The following is a 16,571-nucleotide window of genomic DNA, read 5'->3' as shown; positions in this document are numbered from 1 at the left end:
CTCGGGCGCCTCTCTCTCTCTCCCACCCCACCCCCTCCCTCGGCAGAGCAGGCAAGCCTAGAGTTCGCTCGGTGTGGCCCTCAACCCCTCCCCCCCCCCGCAGGCGAGTTGCCAGGTTCTCCTTGCACACTCGGGCGCCTCTCTCTCTCTCCCACCCCACCCCCTCCCTCGGCAGAGCAGGCAAGCCTAGAGCTCGCTCGGTGAGGCCCTCAACCCCTCCCCCCCCCCGCAGGCGAGTTGACAGGTTCTCCTTGCACACTCGGGCGCCTCTCTCTCTCTCTCTCCCACCCCACCCCCCCTCCCTCGGCAGAGCAGGCAAGCCTAGAGCTCGCTCGGTGCGGCCCTCAGCAGGGCTGCACCGGGTGAGTTGACAGGTTCTCCTTGCACACTCGGGCGCCTCTCTCTCTCTCTCTCCCACCCCACCCCCCCTCCCTCGGCAGAGCAGGCAAGCCTAGAGCTCGCTCGGTGCGGCCCTCAGCAGGGCTGCACCGGGTGAGTTGACAGGTTATCCTTGCACACTCGGGCGCCTCTCTCTCTCTCTCTCCCACCCCACCCCCCCCTCCCTCGGCAGAGCAGGCAAGCCTAGAGCTCGCTCGGTGCGGCCCTCAGCAGGGCTGCACCGGGTGAGTTGACAGGTTCTCCTTGCACACTCGGGCGCCTCTCTCTCTCTCCCACCCCACCCCCTCCCTCGGCAGAGCAGGCAAGCCTAGAACTCGCTCGGTGAGGCCCTCAACCCCTCCCCCCCCGCAGGCGAGTTGCCAGGTTATCCTTGCACACTCGGGCGCCTCTCTCTCTCTCTCTCCCACCCCACCCCCCCTCCCTCGGCAGAGCAGGCAAGCCTAGAGCTCGCTCGGTGCGGCCCTCAGCAGGGCTGCACCGGGTGAGTTGACAGGTTCTCCTTGCACACTCGGGCGCCTCTCTCTCTCTCCCACCCCACCCCCCTCCCTCGGCAGAGCAGGCAAGCCTAGAACTCGCTCGGTGAGGCCCTCAACCCCTCCCCCCCCCCCGCAGGCGAGTTGCCAGGTTATCCTTGCACACTCGGGCGCCTCTCTCTCTCTCTCTCCCACCCCACCCCCCCTCCCTCGGCAGAGCAGGCAAGCCTAGAGCTCGCTCGGTGCGGCCCTCAGCAGGGCTGCACCGGGTGAGTTGACAGGTTATCCTTGCACACTCGGGCGCCTCTCTCTCTCTCCCACCCCACCCCCTCCCTCGGCAGAGCAGGCAAGCCTAGAGCTCGCTCGGTGCGGCCCTCAGCAGGGCTGCACCGGGTGAGTTGCCAGGTTATCCTTGCACACTCGGGCGCCTCTCTCTCTCTCTCTCCCACCCCACCCCCCCCTCCCTCGGCAGAGCAGGCAAGCCTAGAGCTCGCTCGGTGCGGCCCTCAGCAGGGCTGCACCGGGTGAGTTGACAGGTTCTCCTTGCACACTCGGGCGCCTCTCTCTCTCTCTCTCCCACCCCACCCCCCCTCCCTCGGCAGAGCAGGCAAGCCTAGAGCTCGCTCGGTGAGGCCCTCAACCCCTCCCCCCCCGCAGGCGAGTTGCCAGGTTCTCCTTGCACACTCGGGCGCCTCTCTCTCTCTCCCACCCCACCCCCTCCCTCGGCAGAGCAGGCAAGCCTAGAACTCGCTCGGTGAGGCCCTCAACCCCTCCCCCCCCCCCGCAGGCGAGTTGACAGGTTCTCCTTGCACACTCGGGCGCCTCTCTCTCTCTCTCTCCCACCCCACCCCCTCCCTCGGCAGAGCAGGCAAGCCTAGAGCTCGCTTGGTGCGGCCCTCAGCAGGGCTGCACCGGGTGAGTTGCCAGGTTATCCTTGCACACTCGGGCGCCTCTCTCTCTCTCTCTCCCACCCCACCCCCCCCCTCCCTCGGCAGAGCAGGCAAGCCTAGAGCTCGCTCGGTGCGGCCCTCAGCAGGGCTGCACCGGGTGAGTTGACAGGTTCTCCTTGCACACTCGGGCGCCTCTCTCTCTCTCCCACCCCACCCCCTCCCTCGGCAGAGCAGGCAAGCCTAGAGCTCGCTCGGTGAGGCCCTCAACCCCTCCCCCCCCCCGCAGGCGAGTTGACAGGTTCTCCTTGCACACTCGGGCGCCTCTCTCTCTCTCTCTCCCACCCCACCCCCCCCCTCCCTCGGCAGAGCAGGCAAGCCTAGAGCTCGCTCGGTGCGGCCCTCAGCAGGGCTGCACCGGGTGAGTTGACAGGTTCGCCTGCACACTTGGGCGCCTCTTTCCCCCACCCCCTCCTCCCCGCAGGCGAGTGGACAGGTTCGCTTGCACACTCGGGCGCCTCTGTCTCCCACCCCACCCCCTCCCTCGGCAGTGCCAGCAAGCCTAGAGCTCGTGAGTTGACAGGTTCGCCTGCACCCTCGGGCGCCTCTCTCTCCTACCCACACCCCTCCTCCCCCACCTTCACAGTCGGGCACCTCTCTCTCCCACCCCACCCCCTCCCTTGGCAGAGCCGGCAAGCCTAGAGCTCGCTTGGTTGGCCTGCACACTCGGGCGCCTCTTTCCCCCACCCCCTCCCCCCGGAGGCATGACATGTTCGCCTGCACTCTCAGGCGCCTCTCTCTCCCACGCACCCCCCCCCCCCGCTCTTGCACCCCTACGAACCCGCCTGCAGCTCGGGCGGTGAAGCCCTGCTTTCAGGGCTGCACCAGGCGGGTGAGCAGGCGCCATGTCACCAAAGTGAGTTGAGTAGGCACAGTCACAGTAAACGCTTTATTATGCTGCTCCACTGACAGAATGTTGAATCACACAGTAATAGAAACAAAACACTAATTTAGCAAGAGTCATCTCATCAAGATGAAGACTGGTCTCTGTTTTTATAGATTCATGTATGTTTGTAAGGAAAAGCAGTCCTTAAACTGTGCCCTCGGCAAAAGCTGAGTGATATTCATAAAGGGAAATGACAGTTGAAGTCAGATGAGGTTATCCCCCCCACTAACACTCAGATACAATAGCGCCATCTACCTGTTCTAGAGAGAGTGACAGGAAGGTGAAAGCGGAAGCTTAAGAAAATCGACCGTCTGCGAGTGGAACTCAATGGTATCTCATCGGACACGGGCTAATATGACTAGACGTATTTCCCAACACGTGCATAGGAGCAACACACGTGTTCATCATGGAGCAGAAATGAACACGGGCAGGTATGATCAGATGTGATTTATTCACTCGTTGTACTCGTGCTTTTCGTCACTTGTAGTTCTGCTCATAGCCTTTTTTAAAAAAGGAGAATAATCCTGGCATTTCAAGACTGCCCTGATAAATAGTTAAAGTGAAAATATAAGGGACTTAAAAAGTGTGTTCATGAGATACCCAAAGAGAAGCATGATTATGAACTCACAAATTCATAGTAGAGCTTGGTGGAGGTCTGCCTTTGGCTTCGTAGTCTGGTGTTTTCTGTTAAATAAACTTTGTAGAACTGGCAAAGACAAAGTAGGGAGGGGGAAGTAAGCTATATTTTGTGAAGCCAGCTGTACTGCTTACAATAAATAACCCAAATGATGTGCTCTTTGCAGTCTTCCCTCCTAAATTCTCCTGGGCCACACAAAGCAAGCTGACACTGATTTACACACCTGCTGGTAGTAGCTTAGCAACGTCATAGAGGAAATAGTTCTTAGGAACTCCTCTGAACGCATACTGTTAAACATAATCATGACCAGTTGTAAAGTGGAGGTCAAGAACTGTTTTACAATTAATTCAGAAGGTGCTCTTGTTTGTTTTGTTGATGTAAGATTAATACGCTTCAAGCAGTTTTCCCCCTTTTCACTATAAGAGGAGAAAACACAAATAAGAGACCTGCTCAGTTGTTTTTAAAGGCTGTTCCTTAAATTAAACCTGAATGGTACTGCTTTATGCAGAACTGCACAAATATCTCACAGAAAGTCTTGCAATTACTTTTAAAATATTGCAGTATATACATTGCATGCTTTATGTAATTCCAGGGAGGGGTAGTGTTTTCAGTTTAGTTGATATGGAGGTAGGTCATTGCAGAAAGATAGAATGTGCTAAGCATTTGAATCTATGTATCTTGCTGCATAATCAGTTGATCATGTTTGTGAGGACATGTTTGTAGTTGTTGGCATTCCTCATTTTAGCTCTTCTGGGCTAGCAGAAAAAAATGTTGGTGCACACATTAGATTGGCCATGGGAATGTCTGTCTCCCCCACCCCACATTCACCCATACATGGCTATAATGTACAAAATGGCTCATCCTGTCATGTGGTGTGTCTTTGTGCTTGTGCCTATTCTTTGGGTACAGAATTGCTCTAATTGGCAGTTAGAGTTTTACAGAAATGCTGAGAATTTTGTTATAAAGTCTGTACTATTTCACAGGGTTATTTCCAACTGTTCTTTGAGGGGGGGTGCTTATAGCCAGTGTGGTGTGGTGGCTAGTGTGACAAACTAGGATCTGGGCAACCTAGGTTCGATTTCCCACTCTGCCATGGATGCTCGCTGGGTGACCTTGGGCCAGTCACAAACTCTCACCCTAACCTACCTCACAAGGTTTGTTGTGAAGAAAAAATGGAAGAGAGGAGAATGATGTAAGCTGCTTAGGGTCCCTGTTGAGGAGAAAGGCAGGGTATAAATGAAGTAAAATAAAAAATAGTTTTTTAAAGGTTCATTTTGATAGTATAGGCATCACCTTAGTACTGGATTAAAGCTGATTAAACACATTGCTCCTGTTGTACAGACAATGTACAAGAAGAGCTAGTTTCATTATCGAAACCTAGGGAGGTTCAAAAATGTGTGTAGATACAAGCCATTTATTAAGCCTTGGCACATGACTGCCTGGTCAAAAATTCTTGCGGCTTCCTGATCTTCTCCTTTTTTGTATTTGTCTTGTCTTGAGGATAAAATAGATTCCAAAGCTCCAACGTTGGGGCAGTGCTGTTGAGTCATGGCTCCATCAGGGCTGGCCCAGGAGGCTTTGATACTTGAGGCAGAAAATTCAAGTGGCATTATCCTTTCCCCATGATAACAACACCATGTCATTCTTTAAGAGCATGTAGAATTTTCTACATGGAGGCTGCTGCCACATTCAGTCTCAGGCACTGACTGCCTTGAAAATGAATAACATGCAAATTGCGACCATACTGCCTTCCTATTCCAAAATAAATATATATTGTGTGAGAGGCATTCAGGGCCACATTCCACCTACAGGGAAAAGCAAACTCTGTGGCTTATGCATAGTGATAGTGATTTATGATCCATCTTAAGTCTGTAATAAAATTGGTACAGAATTTGGCGTGACACATAAGGGGTTTGATGCCAAACAATGTTTTACCAGACAACTTCTTTATAATGTGCAGAATTCTGAAGGCCTAATGAAACAGTTTTTGTTTCTTGTTCAGAAATCATATATTGATAATTAAAGCCATGATGTAAAATTTGCTGGAATTTAAAAAGGGAGAAATTGAAACCAAGGGTCATCTGCTTTGTACTGTCAGTACAATTGACAGGATTTTTTTTTATCTGATGTAGTGAAATACAAGAGGGGCCCTTGGCGGGGAGAAAGAAGAGTTGGCCTCAGAGGAAGTATGACCTCAAATTCCCCTCCTCTGCAGTCTTTCAAGTTTCCCCCTCACAGCTTGAAGGATGGGGGTGGGGGGAAGAGGGGTTGGACTCAGAAAATGCATACCTGAAGGCCTCTGAGCTCTGCCTCCGCTTCCTTTTTAGACCCCAGGTGGAAGAGAAGGCAACAGCTTTCTTCACCCTGAGGGCTGGTTAAGGACTCAGGGTGGCTCCTGCATGCTTATTTCTGTTGCCAGTGTTCCCTGACAGAATGAAGGAGACACTCCTGCCCCTGCCAGTCTGGAGGGCACTGGGGGGAATTGTTTCACTCTCTTAGTATTTTTGCAAAGGACCCTCCCGCCCCAGTCATAGTTTGGGCTTCTAATGGCTCCACGTGTGGCATACCAACTTTGCTAGTCTAGAAAGTGGTTATATTTTTATATATTTAAAACATTTATTAGCTGCCTTTTTACCTTGCAGGAACTCAAGGATGCTTACAATGTAAATAAAATAACAATATGTATTGTCGAAGGCTTTCACGGCTGGAGAACGATGGTTGTTGTGGGTTTTCCGGGCTGTATTGCCGTGGTCTTGGCACGTCAGGAACTACAATGCCAAGACCACGGCAATACAGCCCGGAAAACCCACAACAACCAAAATAACAATAACTTGTTGTGTCCTTCCTCTTCAAAACACAAGCAAGCACAATTCCCCAGTGCTGTTCCAGGAGTCATTGTTCTTCAGGTGCATTATATAGCTTTTGAACAAAAATATTGACCTGCTGTTCTTCTGCCTACTGGGGGTGGGGGGCAGGGAGGAGAGGAGCTGTTTGAGCTGAACCCTGCTGTGAGGGTTTAACTACCTACTACCCCAGGCTAACGTTGAAAAAGGCCAGTGTTTTGAGAGCAACACTAAGGAAAGGAACACCATATTCAAGGTAGAAGACTCATTTTTTCTTCCCTCTTTATGTTCTTTTTAGGTGATGTGTCTCCAGTTCACATGAATCCCATTTTGCAGTCCCAGTTTGTTCCTCTGGCAGAAGTCTTGTGCTGTGCTATATCTGATATGAACCTGGCTCACGTGACTGTTACACAAGAGACTTTACTGGATCAGTTAGGCAAACACTACCCAGGTAACTTGTTCAGTCAAAGCATGCTGACACTCAAATATTCAGCTCAGAAGGCTCGCTGTCAGCAAAGCCACAGACATGTGTTACCTGGGAACTGAAAATCAGTCGTGATGTTCATTCTGCACAACTATATGAAAAATAAAGTGTAGCATGTAAGGAGTCATACTAGAAGTCGTGGCAGGAGACCTATGAACAGATCTCCTGTTGCTTTTGAAACTGCAAATACTTGCTGTGAGACTTCCTCCCCAATTTTACTGAGAGAAGAGTTTTTTAACGCTTGCCCATGCCATTTTTTTTGCATCTCGAACCACTTTCTAAGCTGCTGCTTGTTCCACAGGAGAAACATATGATGCAGCCCCCCCACACACACACCTGCGTATGGTACATAGCATCCCAAGGGGTAAATTAGATTCTACAAGTAGTGTGTGTTGTGGTGGTGGGATTTAAAAACACACACACACACACACTTACTCACTCATGTACTGATCTAGCAGGCCTTTAAAAACTTCTAAAAGCAGCAGGAGAGCCACTGAGACTTCCTGTCATCCCATCTGGCCTGACCCTTGATGTTCCACATTGTTTTGCATTGCAGATAGGATCTGCTAGTTTACAGATGTCAAATTCATTAGGGGAAAAAATACTTTTAAAATGTGGGCCTAAATGTGACTATATAGAAGCACCAGGGTAAGGGTGAAGGAGTCTGATATCAGTACCTTTCCAATATGTGTGCTGAAAACACGTTATCACAACAATAATAACAATAGTGATCACCTTTTACATTTATAGGTTAGTTAGGTGGGTAAGCTGTGTTAGTTTGCAGTAGAGCACAGCAGGATTTGAGTCCAGTGACACCTTAGAGACCAACAAGATTTTCAAACTGTAAGCTTTCGAAAGCCAAAGTTCTGTTCTTTTGGGGAGTTTGGACTGTCAAAAGCTTACACTCTGACAATCTTGTTGGTTTCTAAGGTGCCATTGAACTCAAATCCTACAATTAAAAATACTCATTCTATAATGACATTCGAACTCAGCCTATAGCTCCGATTTTGTCAACGTTACCAGGAAGATCTGAACAACTTTACACCTCCCTCCTTGTAGACTCTTCCCAGGTGATAACCAACAAAGTCTCTAAATTTTGCCTTTGGGCATGTGGGGATACATAAGCAACTGACTGAGCCTCAATAACTTTCTTTGTTGGAAGAAGGTATTTTCTCTCTGTACCCCCCGCAATCTGCATTCACTGCTCTGTGCTCGTCGTACTGCATGTGCCCTCCCTATTTTTAATTTCATTTTTACCCTTATTTCCATTATCGCTGACTTTCCAGCGTTGATCTTATATCATAATTAATCAATCAAGTTTATTATGATGCACAGCTCTTCTCCCCTTCGTGGGACTCCTGTATCTGTCCTATATTTATGTAGGCCTCACCCATCATAATAATGAATACTTTACAGACCCAAAGATGTCATCTCTGCCTTTATGGGTAACCCCTCACACAGCCATTTCCAGAAGGACAAGGAAACTTGTTTTTGGCTTGGCCAACTCTGGTCCAATCAAAGAAATGGGAGTCTCTCAGTATCAAAGCTATGGATTTGCCATGACATCTTCAAATGGGTCTTTCTTGCCTTCTTGACTGTGGCTGAATCTGAGTCTGGAAGACTTTCTCTAGAAGGTGTTCCTGATGGCACAGGAGAGAAAGTGCTCTTTAGAACAAAAGGAAACTTCCCTTGGGCATGGTATGTGGCCTTCTGCTCATGTCCATTGTTCACAAACCATACTGAGAGCCATTGCAGTACAATGACTCAGTCTGAGTTCATGTCATGCCTGTGCCATGAATTGGGGAGACGGCTAGAGGTGAGTTAAGAGTCTCCCTGCTGCAGATTGCCATCTGCAAGAGGAGAAAGAGGCTGACCTTATAGGGCTGTTGTAAAGCAGGGACATGACATCTGCAGGAAGAGGGTTTCAGTATCTTTCAATTGCCGACAGTTGAGGTCTCTCTGCTCAGCTTTGCAGAGCAGCAGTTCCAAAACCTCAGCTATGCTTTTTGTTTAACTAAAAAAATCAGCCAGTTTTCACGCGGAAAGTTTAGTGGCAGGACCAATAGCTAATTTCTAAAACTCGCCTTCACCATCAAATCACAGTGTGGCACTAAGATGCCTCGTTTCACCATTACCCCCACTTACCAGCTTTAGCTTTGCTAGGCCCAAACACCTTCCTAGCCACGAGTATAAGCAAATTGCACACTGCGCTTGGCTTGTTTCAGTGCACTGAACTCAGCTATCCATGCTCTTCAGACCAGGGGTGGGTGGTGGTCGCTGAAGTCAGCAAAGGATACCATCATCACAGCCCCTTTGGGTGCAATAGGTCAGCGTATCATAGACTACAGGAGGCCTCCTATATGAAAGCACCCTGTAAGAGTTAAATGTATATCTGCTGCCCCCTAATGTGCAACTAGGAGAATGCCCTTGATCTGCATAAAAGTTTGCATCCATAGAAATATATTGAGTTCAGAATTTTGAATGTGTGTGGTTCACTTCCTCTGTGTTCAGGATTAGCTTTATTATGAAGCAGTTCATGTGAGCAGTAGAGACCACAAGAAGTGCCATTTTTTCCCATACAGTAGTATGTTCCAATAGAACTCCAGATCAAATCTCAGATTTTTGGATATACGTTTTATTCTTTATTAGCTCTTTCATAAATATATTTGGAGTGGATGCTAAATTCCCCTTCTGCTTGTGCTATGCTTCTACTTGTGGAATAGGAGGGGGCTGATTTTTGCCAATTCTCCTCTTTTACTTCAGCCCCCTACTTAGGAGTCCCATGGTGTTCCAAAGGGTTCACTGACCCACCACGTTACAATTTGGGAGTTATAAAAGAACATAGTGAGTGGGGGGACCATTTGGAGCTGCATATGATCCCTTTGCATAATCCTAGTTATTACAAATTTGTATAAAAACTACTGCTACTGATGTAACATATTCTTATCTTTACTGTTATAGGTATTGCAACTCCCACACATGATATTTTATACAATACACTTGGCTTGCTAATTAAAGAACGGAAGATCTATCATACTGGGGAAGGATACTTCATAGTGACCCCAGATACCTATTTTATCTCTAATAATACTGTGAAGAGTCCTCGGGAGCCATCTATCATGTATCTTGTAAGCATGGAGGACTCTGCAGAGCTGACAAAAGAGGATTTTCCTATTACATACCACTGCAGGTCCTGTCATTGTTTCCCTGAGCATACTGCAGTGAGTGAACCTCAACAGCTATCGAGCCATGAACTTAATGGAAAAAGTCAGAAAGGATCTTGCGAATCCAGATTCTCAGTCCAAAATCCAGGCACTAATACACTGACTGGCAACCATTCTTGTGAAACTGCTCGCTCCTCACAATCGGTGAAAGAAAAAGAGAAAGGTAAAAAGTTTGGACTGGGCCTTTTCTGGCGCAACACTTGTAAAAAAGAAAAACCTAAAAAAGTATACTCCACATTTTCCGCCCAGTTTCCCCCTGAAGAATGGCCAGTCAGGGATGAAGATAGTTTGGATAATATTCCACGTGATGTTGAGCATGAAATTATCAAACGCATCAACCCTGTGCTGACAGTAGACAATTTAATTAAGCACACAGCACTGATGCGGAAAATTGAGGAACAGAAAAAATACACCAGTAAAGGAACCTCTACAGAAGTGCTGACTGTGAAGCACAAACATCTTTCCAAAGGGGGTGTGAGGCGAAAACACAGCAAAGCTGCAAAGCATCGTAGGAAAGTGCAGTCTAGCAAAGAAAAACAGATCAGTAAACCACCAAGAGACTTTAAAGTGGATGACCTAATACCAGCGAATAGCAAACTGGGAAACTGTGTGGAACACCCATCACCCTGTATTACAAATGAATGTGATGAACGGCTGTGTGGGAATGCAACAGAGGCTGAATTTTGCTTTGTACGCAAGAAAGAAATTAATAATCCATTTCAAGATATTCTGTGTAAAGGAAATAAATCCACAAAAGGACGTAATAGTCAGAAAAATGACTATGTAAAATCCACAGTTTCTAGATCAGAGAGGAATTTTCTGCGGCCCCAGTCTTTGGATTCCTCAGAAACTATGGACTGTAAAACAAAACACTGGTTTGCTAGCAGATGTGATGATGAAGATGTCACAAAGGAACATCTGGTCACTGATTATTCCAGTCACTATCATGTCTTGGACCATTGTGCTGAACACTCCGATTACTCACAGTACCGAGCTTTACAAACAGGTGGCAAATATGGGTCTTCTGGAAAAAGTGTAACTTACGAACATAATATGTATCAAGGAGCAAGCCTAAAAAGTATGGCAAAGGACCAGAAGGTTTCTGAAACTTACAATGCACCCTTGCATGAAGTAGGATCCATAATTAAGTATCCACAAGCTTCCAGTTGCACACATCAGTGTGGCAAAGCTGGCCTGTATGGCTTAAAGGATCAGAATTCAGGTCAGTTAAAAAGTGTGTGTTTATCCAATGATACAGAGGCTGCTCACCAACTGAGACAGTCAGAAAATGCTGCTGCTCACAGACATAATTGTGATGTAAAGATTGAGCTACAGTCGAGCAACGATAGCAAATGGCTCGAGTTTGTTAACCCACAGTGTGAAGAATGTTCTTATGAAGAGCCGATTCCATACCCAAAACTAGATGGTGCTGATGCTTGCAGTTCATTGTGTCAGGGAGGTGAAGAGCAACTACATAAGGAATCATCGGAGTTGTTGTCCAGCCAAGTTCCATATAGTTCTTCAGATACAGGAAGGCGAAGTAACATAGAATGCAAACTGGACACTGACATGTTAGGAAGTGGGAATATAAATTCTCACTTCCCAGAGCATGGAATTGATGCAGACAACGTTGATTCTTGTGATCATGAAGATAATGTAATTTTTAGCATTATTAGGTCAAACGGCTCCAAAGAGTATCAGAAGGCGAGCTGTGAAGGAGAGAGTTGTGCCTTCCATCAGATACCTCTGTGTGTTTCCAAAAGCAATGATGAGAGCAAGCATCTTGATGGACATGGGCAAGTATTGGACACTGTTGAAGCTCCTGTGTTTAATTTCTGTGATTTACATGAGGCAGAGACCAAAATTTGGCAGAAATCAGTAAATGAAGTGGATGAGAAACTGGCATCCTTGACACTACCCCCCAAAAGCAGAGAAGTTAAGAGGGTCATTATGGAAAAGCCACAGACATTTGAGGATGCAGCAAGTGTTCTAGATCAGAGTGTCCAGCATGAACAAAACCATTTGCAAGGTACAAGTAGCCAAAGCGTAACAGGAGACAGTGGAATAGATTCTCCAAGGTAAGAGCACATATGAATGCCATTTCCCCCCTACACACATCAGTTTTATGCAGCTCTCAGGGGGCACCATTTGCAGCCAATTTATGGCAACCTTATGGGGTTTTCAAGGCAAGGAACATTCAAAGGTGGTTTGCCATTGCCTGCCTTTATGTTGCAGCCCTGGATTTTCCTGGTGGTCTCCTATCCAAGCACTAACCAGGGCTGACCCTGCCTAGCTTCTGAGATCTGACAAGAGTTAGGCAATACTTAATTATGGTTCCTTGTGTAGCAGGCACCCATCCTTGTTTCACACATGCCTCTCAGGAGTGCATCTTAACCTGGCAAAGCACAATCCTGTATTGAAGCATTTTGTGGCCTTTGCTTTTTCCCATGAGCACACTGAATCCAGGAGTTCTGAATGAACATTGGAATGATATGTCCACATCACTTTAACACTGTTTTTGCGAAGGGTAAAGACAAAGTCGTGCTCTGCACAGCTCAAGCAACCCCCCCCCCCATGTCAAATGTCTAGTGCTCTTGCCTTTTCATTATGCGTTAACAAGTGAGCCCTAGGCTGATGTTTATTCTCAAATTCCTTAGATGATAAGGGGGCTGTGGGGCACCTTTCCTATGTCTAGAACTTTTTAGCTGAGAAAAAAGAGGACTAAGGACTAGGTAGCCATGATAGTTTGTTACAGCAAAATGAAATGGGAGTTCAGTGGCACCTGAAGGATTGATTCCACAAAAGCTTGTGTTGATTCACGGAAACTTATGTTGGAATAAACTTTGATAGGCTTCAAGATGTTGCTCGACTCCTGTTTTATTTAAAATAGATGAATTCACATGCGTCTGTCTGAAAAAGTAGCACCTTCGAATAGAAATGTGTGAGTTTCCATAATACTCTTGAGCTGTTGTGAAGTAATGATTATGTTATTTTATTGAGTCAACCACTATTTCTTTTGAAAGCCATGATTTTGCTTCTCGCTAGCTTCTAGGGAATCATTTTGAGTGGCTGAATGTTGAAAAATTAATTTCTTAGTGAATCTTCTGTTTTATCAAATCATTATTTCTAGGACACAAAGTCTAGCATCTGCTAATTCTGCCATCTTAGAAGGACTGAAAAAAGGAAGACGTTTCTTAATGAACTTGGAAGACATAGAGAAGACAATACAGAGTGGGAAAGCTCTCACGCGGAATTCATTACTTCAATTGACTCCAGTCATGAATGTTTAATGTTTGCCCCCTTCTCACTAAACTTTTGTGAATTGCTTTGTAAAAACGTTATGTTTACAGTAAATCTCTAAAGCTACAAATATGTTACAGATATAGCAGAATTCATGGTATGTGCTTTTAAAATGTATGAAAGCTTTTGTAATAAAATCTTAATATTAAAATGGTATCCTCCTAATAATTATTGGGGTAACGCTTGTAATATTGTCAAAATAACAGATTAAATGTTTTTCATGGTGGCCTTTAGAACCAAGCTATGGTAGCTTGAAAATCTTTAAGACGAAACTGTGGTTGCCAACCAACTGACAAAAGCCTGGCCTGTTTCTTATTTTTGTTGTTAGGCCAGTTGCAAGAGAACACATGAAGGTGTCGTATATGGAGTCAGACCATTGGTCAGTTAAGGTCAATATTGTCTACTCAGACTGGCAGCGGTTCTCCTGGGTTCTGAGGTAGAGGTCTGTTCGCATCACTTGCTCCTTGATCCTTTTTAACTGAAGCACTGGGGACTGAACCTGGGGTTTTCTGCTTTGGAAGCAGATGCTTTACCACTGACCCACAGTTCCTCTCCCTATGGAAGCCATGGACAAAGCTATTCTCAAGCCATCCCCCCAGCCATTTTAAAGATGTACACTGTAGGTGAATAGACAGCTATTTCTGCTCTCCTTCACTCCAGACCTGGCTTCAGGCCTTGGAGCCTCAAGTAACACACATGAAAAATAAAGATTTTAAAGAACTAGAAATAGGTTTACAGAGTCAGTGTCCTCCAAAAGCTCCTATGTTTAGGGCACTCCATGGCACTTGCTGTGGTTAAAGAACATCCATGTTCTTCTATAATATCTGTTGTACCATTGATTAGGATCACTGCTGAAGCAGTACACTGTAACTACTGGTGGATAGTAGGAGCTTCTGCCTTGGAAAGAAACACACAATAGTGTTAAGACAACAGAGTATAGGCCAATGTATAGATGAAATCAGAATTGTCAGAACACAACCTTGCTGGTTGATTGCTGGCTGTTGAGGCCTGTCCAGAAGGCTGTTAGCTAGGCCCTGCTAGGCCACAGTTGACAATAGGCACAGTGCTGCATCCTAGTGCCAGGGGCCAGTCGATTGGGAGATGTTTAGTTAGCAGGGGTACTCTGAAAACTCTTGTCACCGTGTCCCACGGAAAGTGGTGACTTGGAATCAGATCAATTTAGAATGGGGGGCTCTTTGAGCAATGAAAATGCTTTGTTTTCTTTGTAATTTGAAAATATATTTTCCCTAAATGATTTGAAAAGGAGGAAGATGGGGAAAGCAGAAAAGGAACCCAATTTTGACTATTCATTATATTTGCTATACATGTATGTTTAGGAACTTTTAAGAAAAATCACAAGTTCAATAATTAATCATTAAAGATAAGAGTTGGGCAGAGGGAAAGACCACCAACTAGTCCCAGAGACCAGACAAAGAAAAATTTGTAATCACACAGAGGTGTTTTAAAACCCAGGCTGCAGGAAGAAGTGGGTTGGAATCCTCTTTACATTAAATACTATCTTTAAAGGAATAAAATCCTATTTAGTAAGCCCTATGGCGCACAGTGGTAAGCTGCAGTACTGCAGCCCAAGCTCTGCTCACAACCTGAGTTCGATCCTGGCAGAAGCCGGGTTCAAGTAGCCAGCTCAAGGTTGACTCAGCCTTCCATCCTTCTGAGGTCAGTAAAATGAGTACCCAGTTTCCTGGGGGTAAAGTGTAGATGACTGGGGAAGGCAATGGCAAACCACCCCATAACAAAAAGTCTGCCAAGAAAACGTCGTGATGCGATGTCCCCCCATGGGTCACTAATGATTCAGTGTTTGAACAGGGGACTACCTTTACATTTTAGTAAGGCTTCATGGTTGAGGTAATATATTGGTGAAGTGAGATAGACCTAAGACTAGAAGAACTGGGCCATTTCCACACTGCTTACCTTCCCTCGGAACAACCCGGAACATCGCGCAAAAAACACAGAAGATCGCGTTTTCTGCACGATGTTCCAGCACGATGTTCCTGCAGAATTAGTAGAGATTTTTCCTTCTGATGTCTGAGATTTCAGAAAGAGATAGTAAAAAGCTGTGTGGGACAGTAATTGTTTCTGAATGGTATCTGAGACTGTTTAAGAGAGCATAGTCTTCCTTTTGTGCCTACAAGATTTTTGTGTTTTATAGGCATCCTTCCAATGAATATGGTCTCTGTCAATCTCTAGGGTTGCTAGGTCCTCTTACCGTCCTGGCTGGGGGTCGGGAGACCTGGGGCTTGCCTTATTCTTGTTCCCAGCATGCTTCTCATCTTGCACAAGGTGGGTGAGCATATGCACGCTTCACAGGAGGCCTTCTTTGAGCCCCAAAGAAGGAGGGAAAACCTGGTACTTACTGGGAGTACATTCTTCAGGAGTGCACACTCCCAACACCAATGTGATATCATTTCCAAAAATTACATCGTCACAGCAGCAGAGGGGAGCATTCCTGTGCTCTGCATGTGTTCTCCCAAACAAAGTGCAGAAGCACTCCCACAGCAGGCACAATGACATCATTTCTGGAAGTGATGTCATGCCCACTGTTGCACGTATTCCCAAGTACCTGCCAGTGGCAGGTGATCTCTGGGTGGCTGAAAACCTCCTGCCAGTTGCCAGCGACCAGTGGGCAAGCAAGTAAACTGTTGGGAGGTTGCCTGCCGTTGGCAGGCATCTGGAATCCATAGGCATTGACCTAGTTTCTTGCAGATTATTTCTAGGGGGAATAGGAGACATGTGACTGACCAGCTAATACTGATTGGAGAGTCAGCTGATTTTTGCATAACAATGACAGCAGGCTGCCACATGCTTCTGGTTGCTAAGCAACAGCTTGAGGGTCAACTGGCAAATGGGCCTGAAGGAGCGAGAACAGGGACTCTAACGGAGAAGGCTTTGGCCTGGGCCAGAGAGAAAGAAACAGGAACCCAAAGTGGCACACATGATCAGAAGCAGTGGATGGCAGAGGTCTGGACTGCTGAACCCTGAGGGAGGAAAACTGCTGTGTGAGAGACACTCTGGGAGACAGAGCAGTAAGTCCCACACCCAGACACACACAGAGCCCCTGTGGAGAACAGACCTTTAAACCCAGAAGTCCTTGATGAAGAATGAAACACAACCTGTAAACCTTTTGTTATATATTGGGGGGCCCAAGGGTGCATTTGTAAGGAGGACATCGCTACTGGTAAAATGAAGGGGTACTCTGTAATAAGTTTGCATTAATATCACATTGCAATGTTTGAATACAGGGGAAAGGTCAAGTTTTAAGAGAGCTGATTCACTGGGAACCTTCTAACATCCAGAAATTTATTACTATATATTTCATACCTTCGTATTACATGATTTCCTGTTACAAGATAAGTCAAA

At 46.5% G+C, this 16,571-nt stretch overlaps 1 protein-coding gene across 1 annotated transcript in view; it reads left to right on the top strand.

The window, feature by feature from the left end:
- Nucleotides 1-13,349, top strand: part of STOX1 (storkhead box 1) — a 54,536-nt gene extending 41,187 nt beyond the window's left edge. The window contains exons 2-4 of the mRNA XM_054983954.1: nt 6,484-6,636; nt 9,631-11,971; nt 13,024-13,349. Coding sequence (XP_054839929.1) covers nt 6,484-6,636; nt 9,631-11,971; nt 13,024-13,183 — 2,654 coding nt within the window. The 3' untranslated portion in view covers nt 13,184-13,349. The remainder of the gene's footprint in view (nt 1-6,483; nt 6,637-9,630; nt 11,972-13,023) is intronic.
- Nucleotides 13,350-16,571: the final 3,222 nt, after the last annotated feature.

Source organism: Eublepharis macularius, chromosome 6 (assembly GCF_028583425.1).
Source record: "Eublepharis macularius isolate TG4126 chromosome 6, MPM_Emac_v1.0, whole genome shotgun sequence".
In the NCBI taxonomy this organism is placed as follows: domain Eukaryota; kingdom Metazoa; phylum Chordata; class Lepidosauria; order Squamata; family Eublepharidae; genus Eublepharis; species Eublepharis macularius.
The sequence above is the reverse complement of the archived record's forward strand: the minus strand, read 5'-3'. Positions and strand labels throughout refer to the sequence as shown.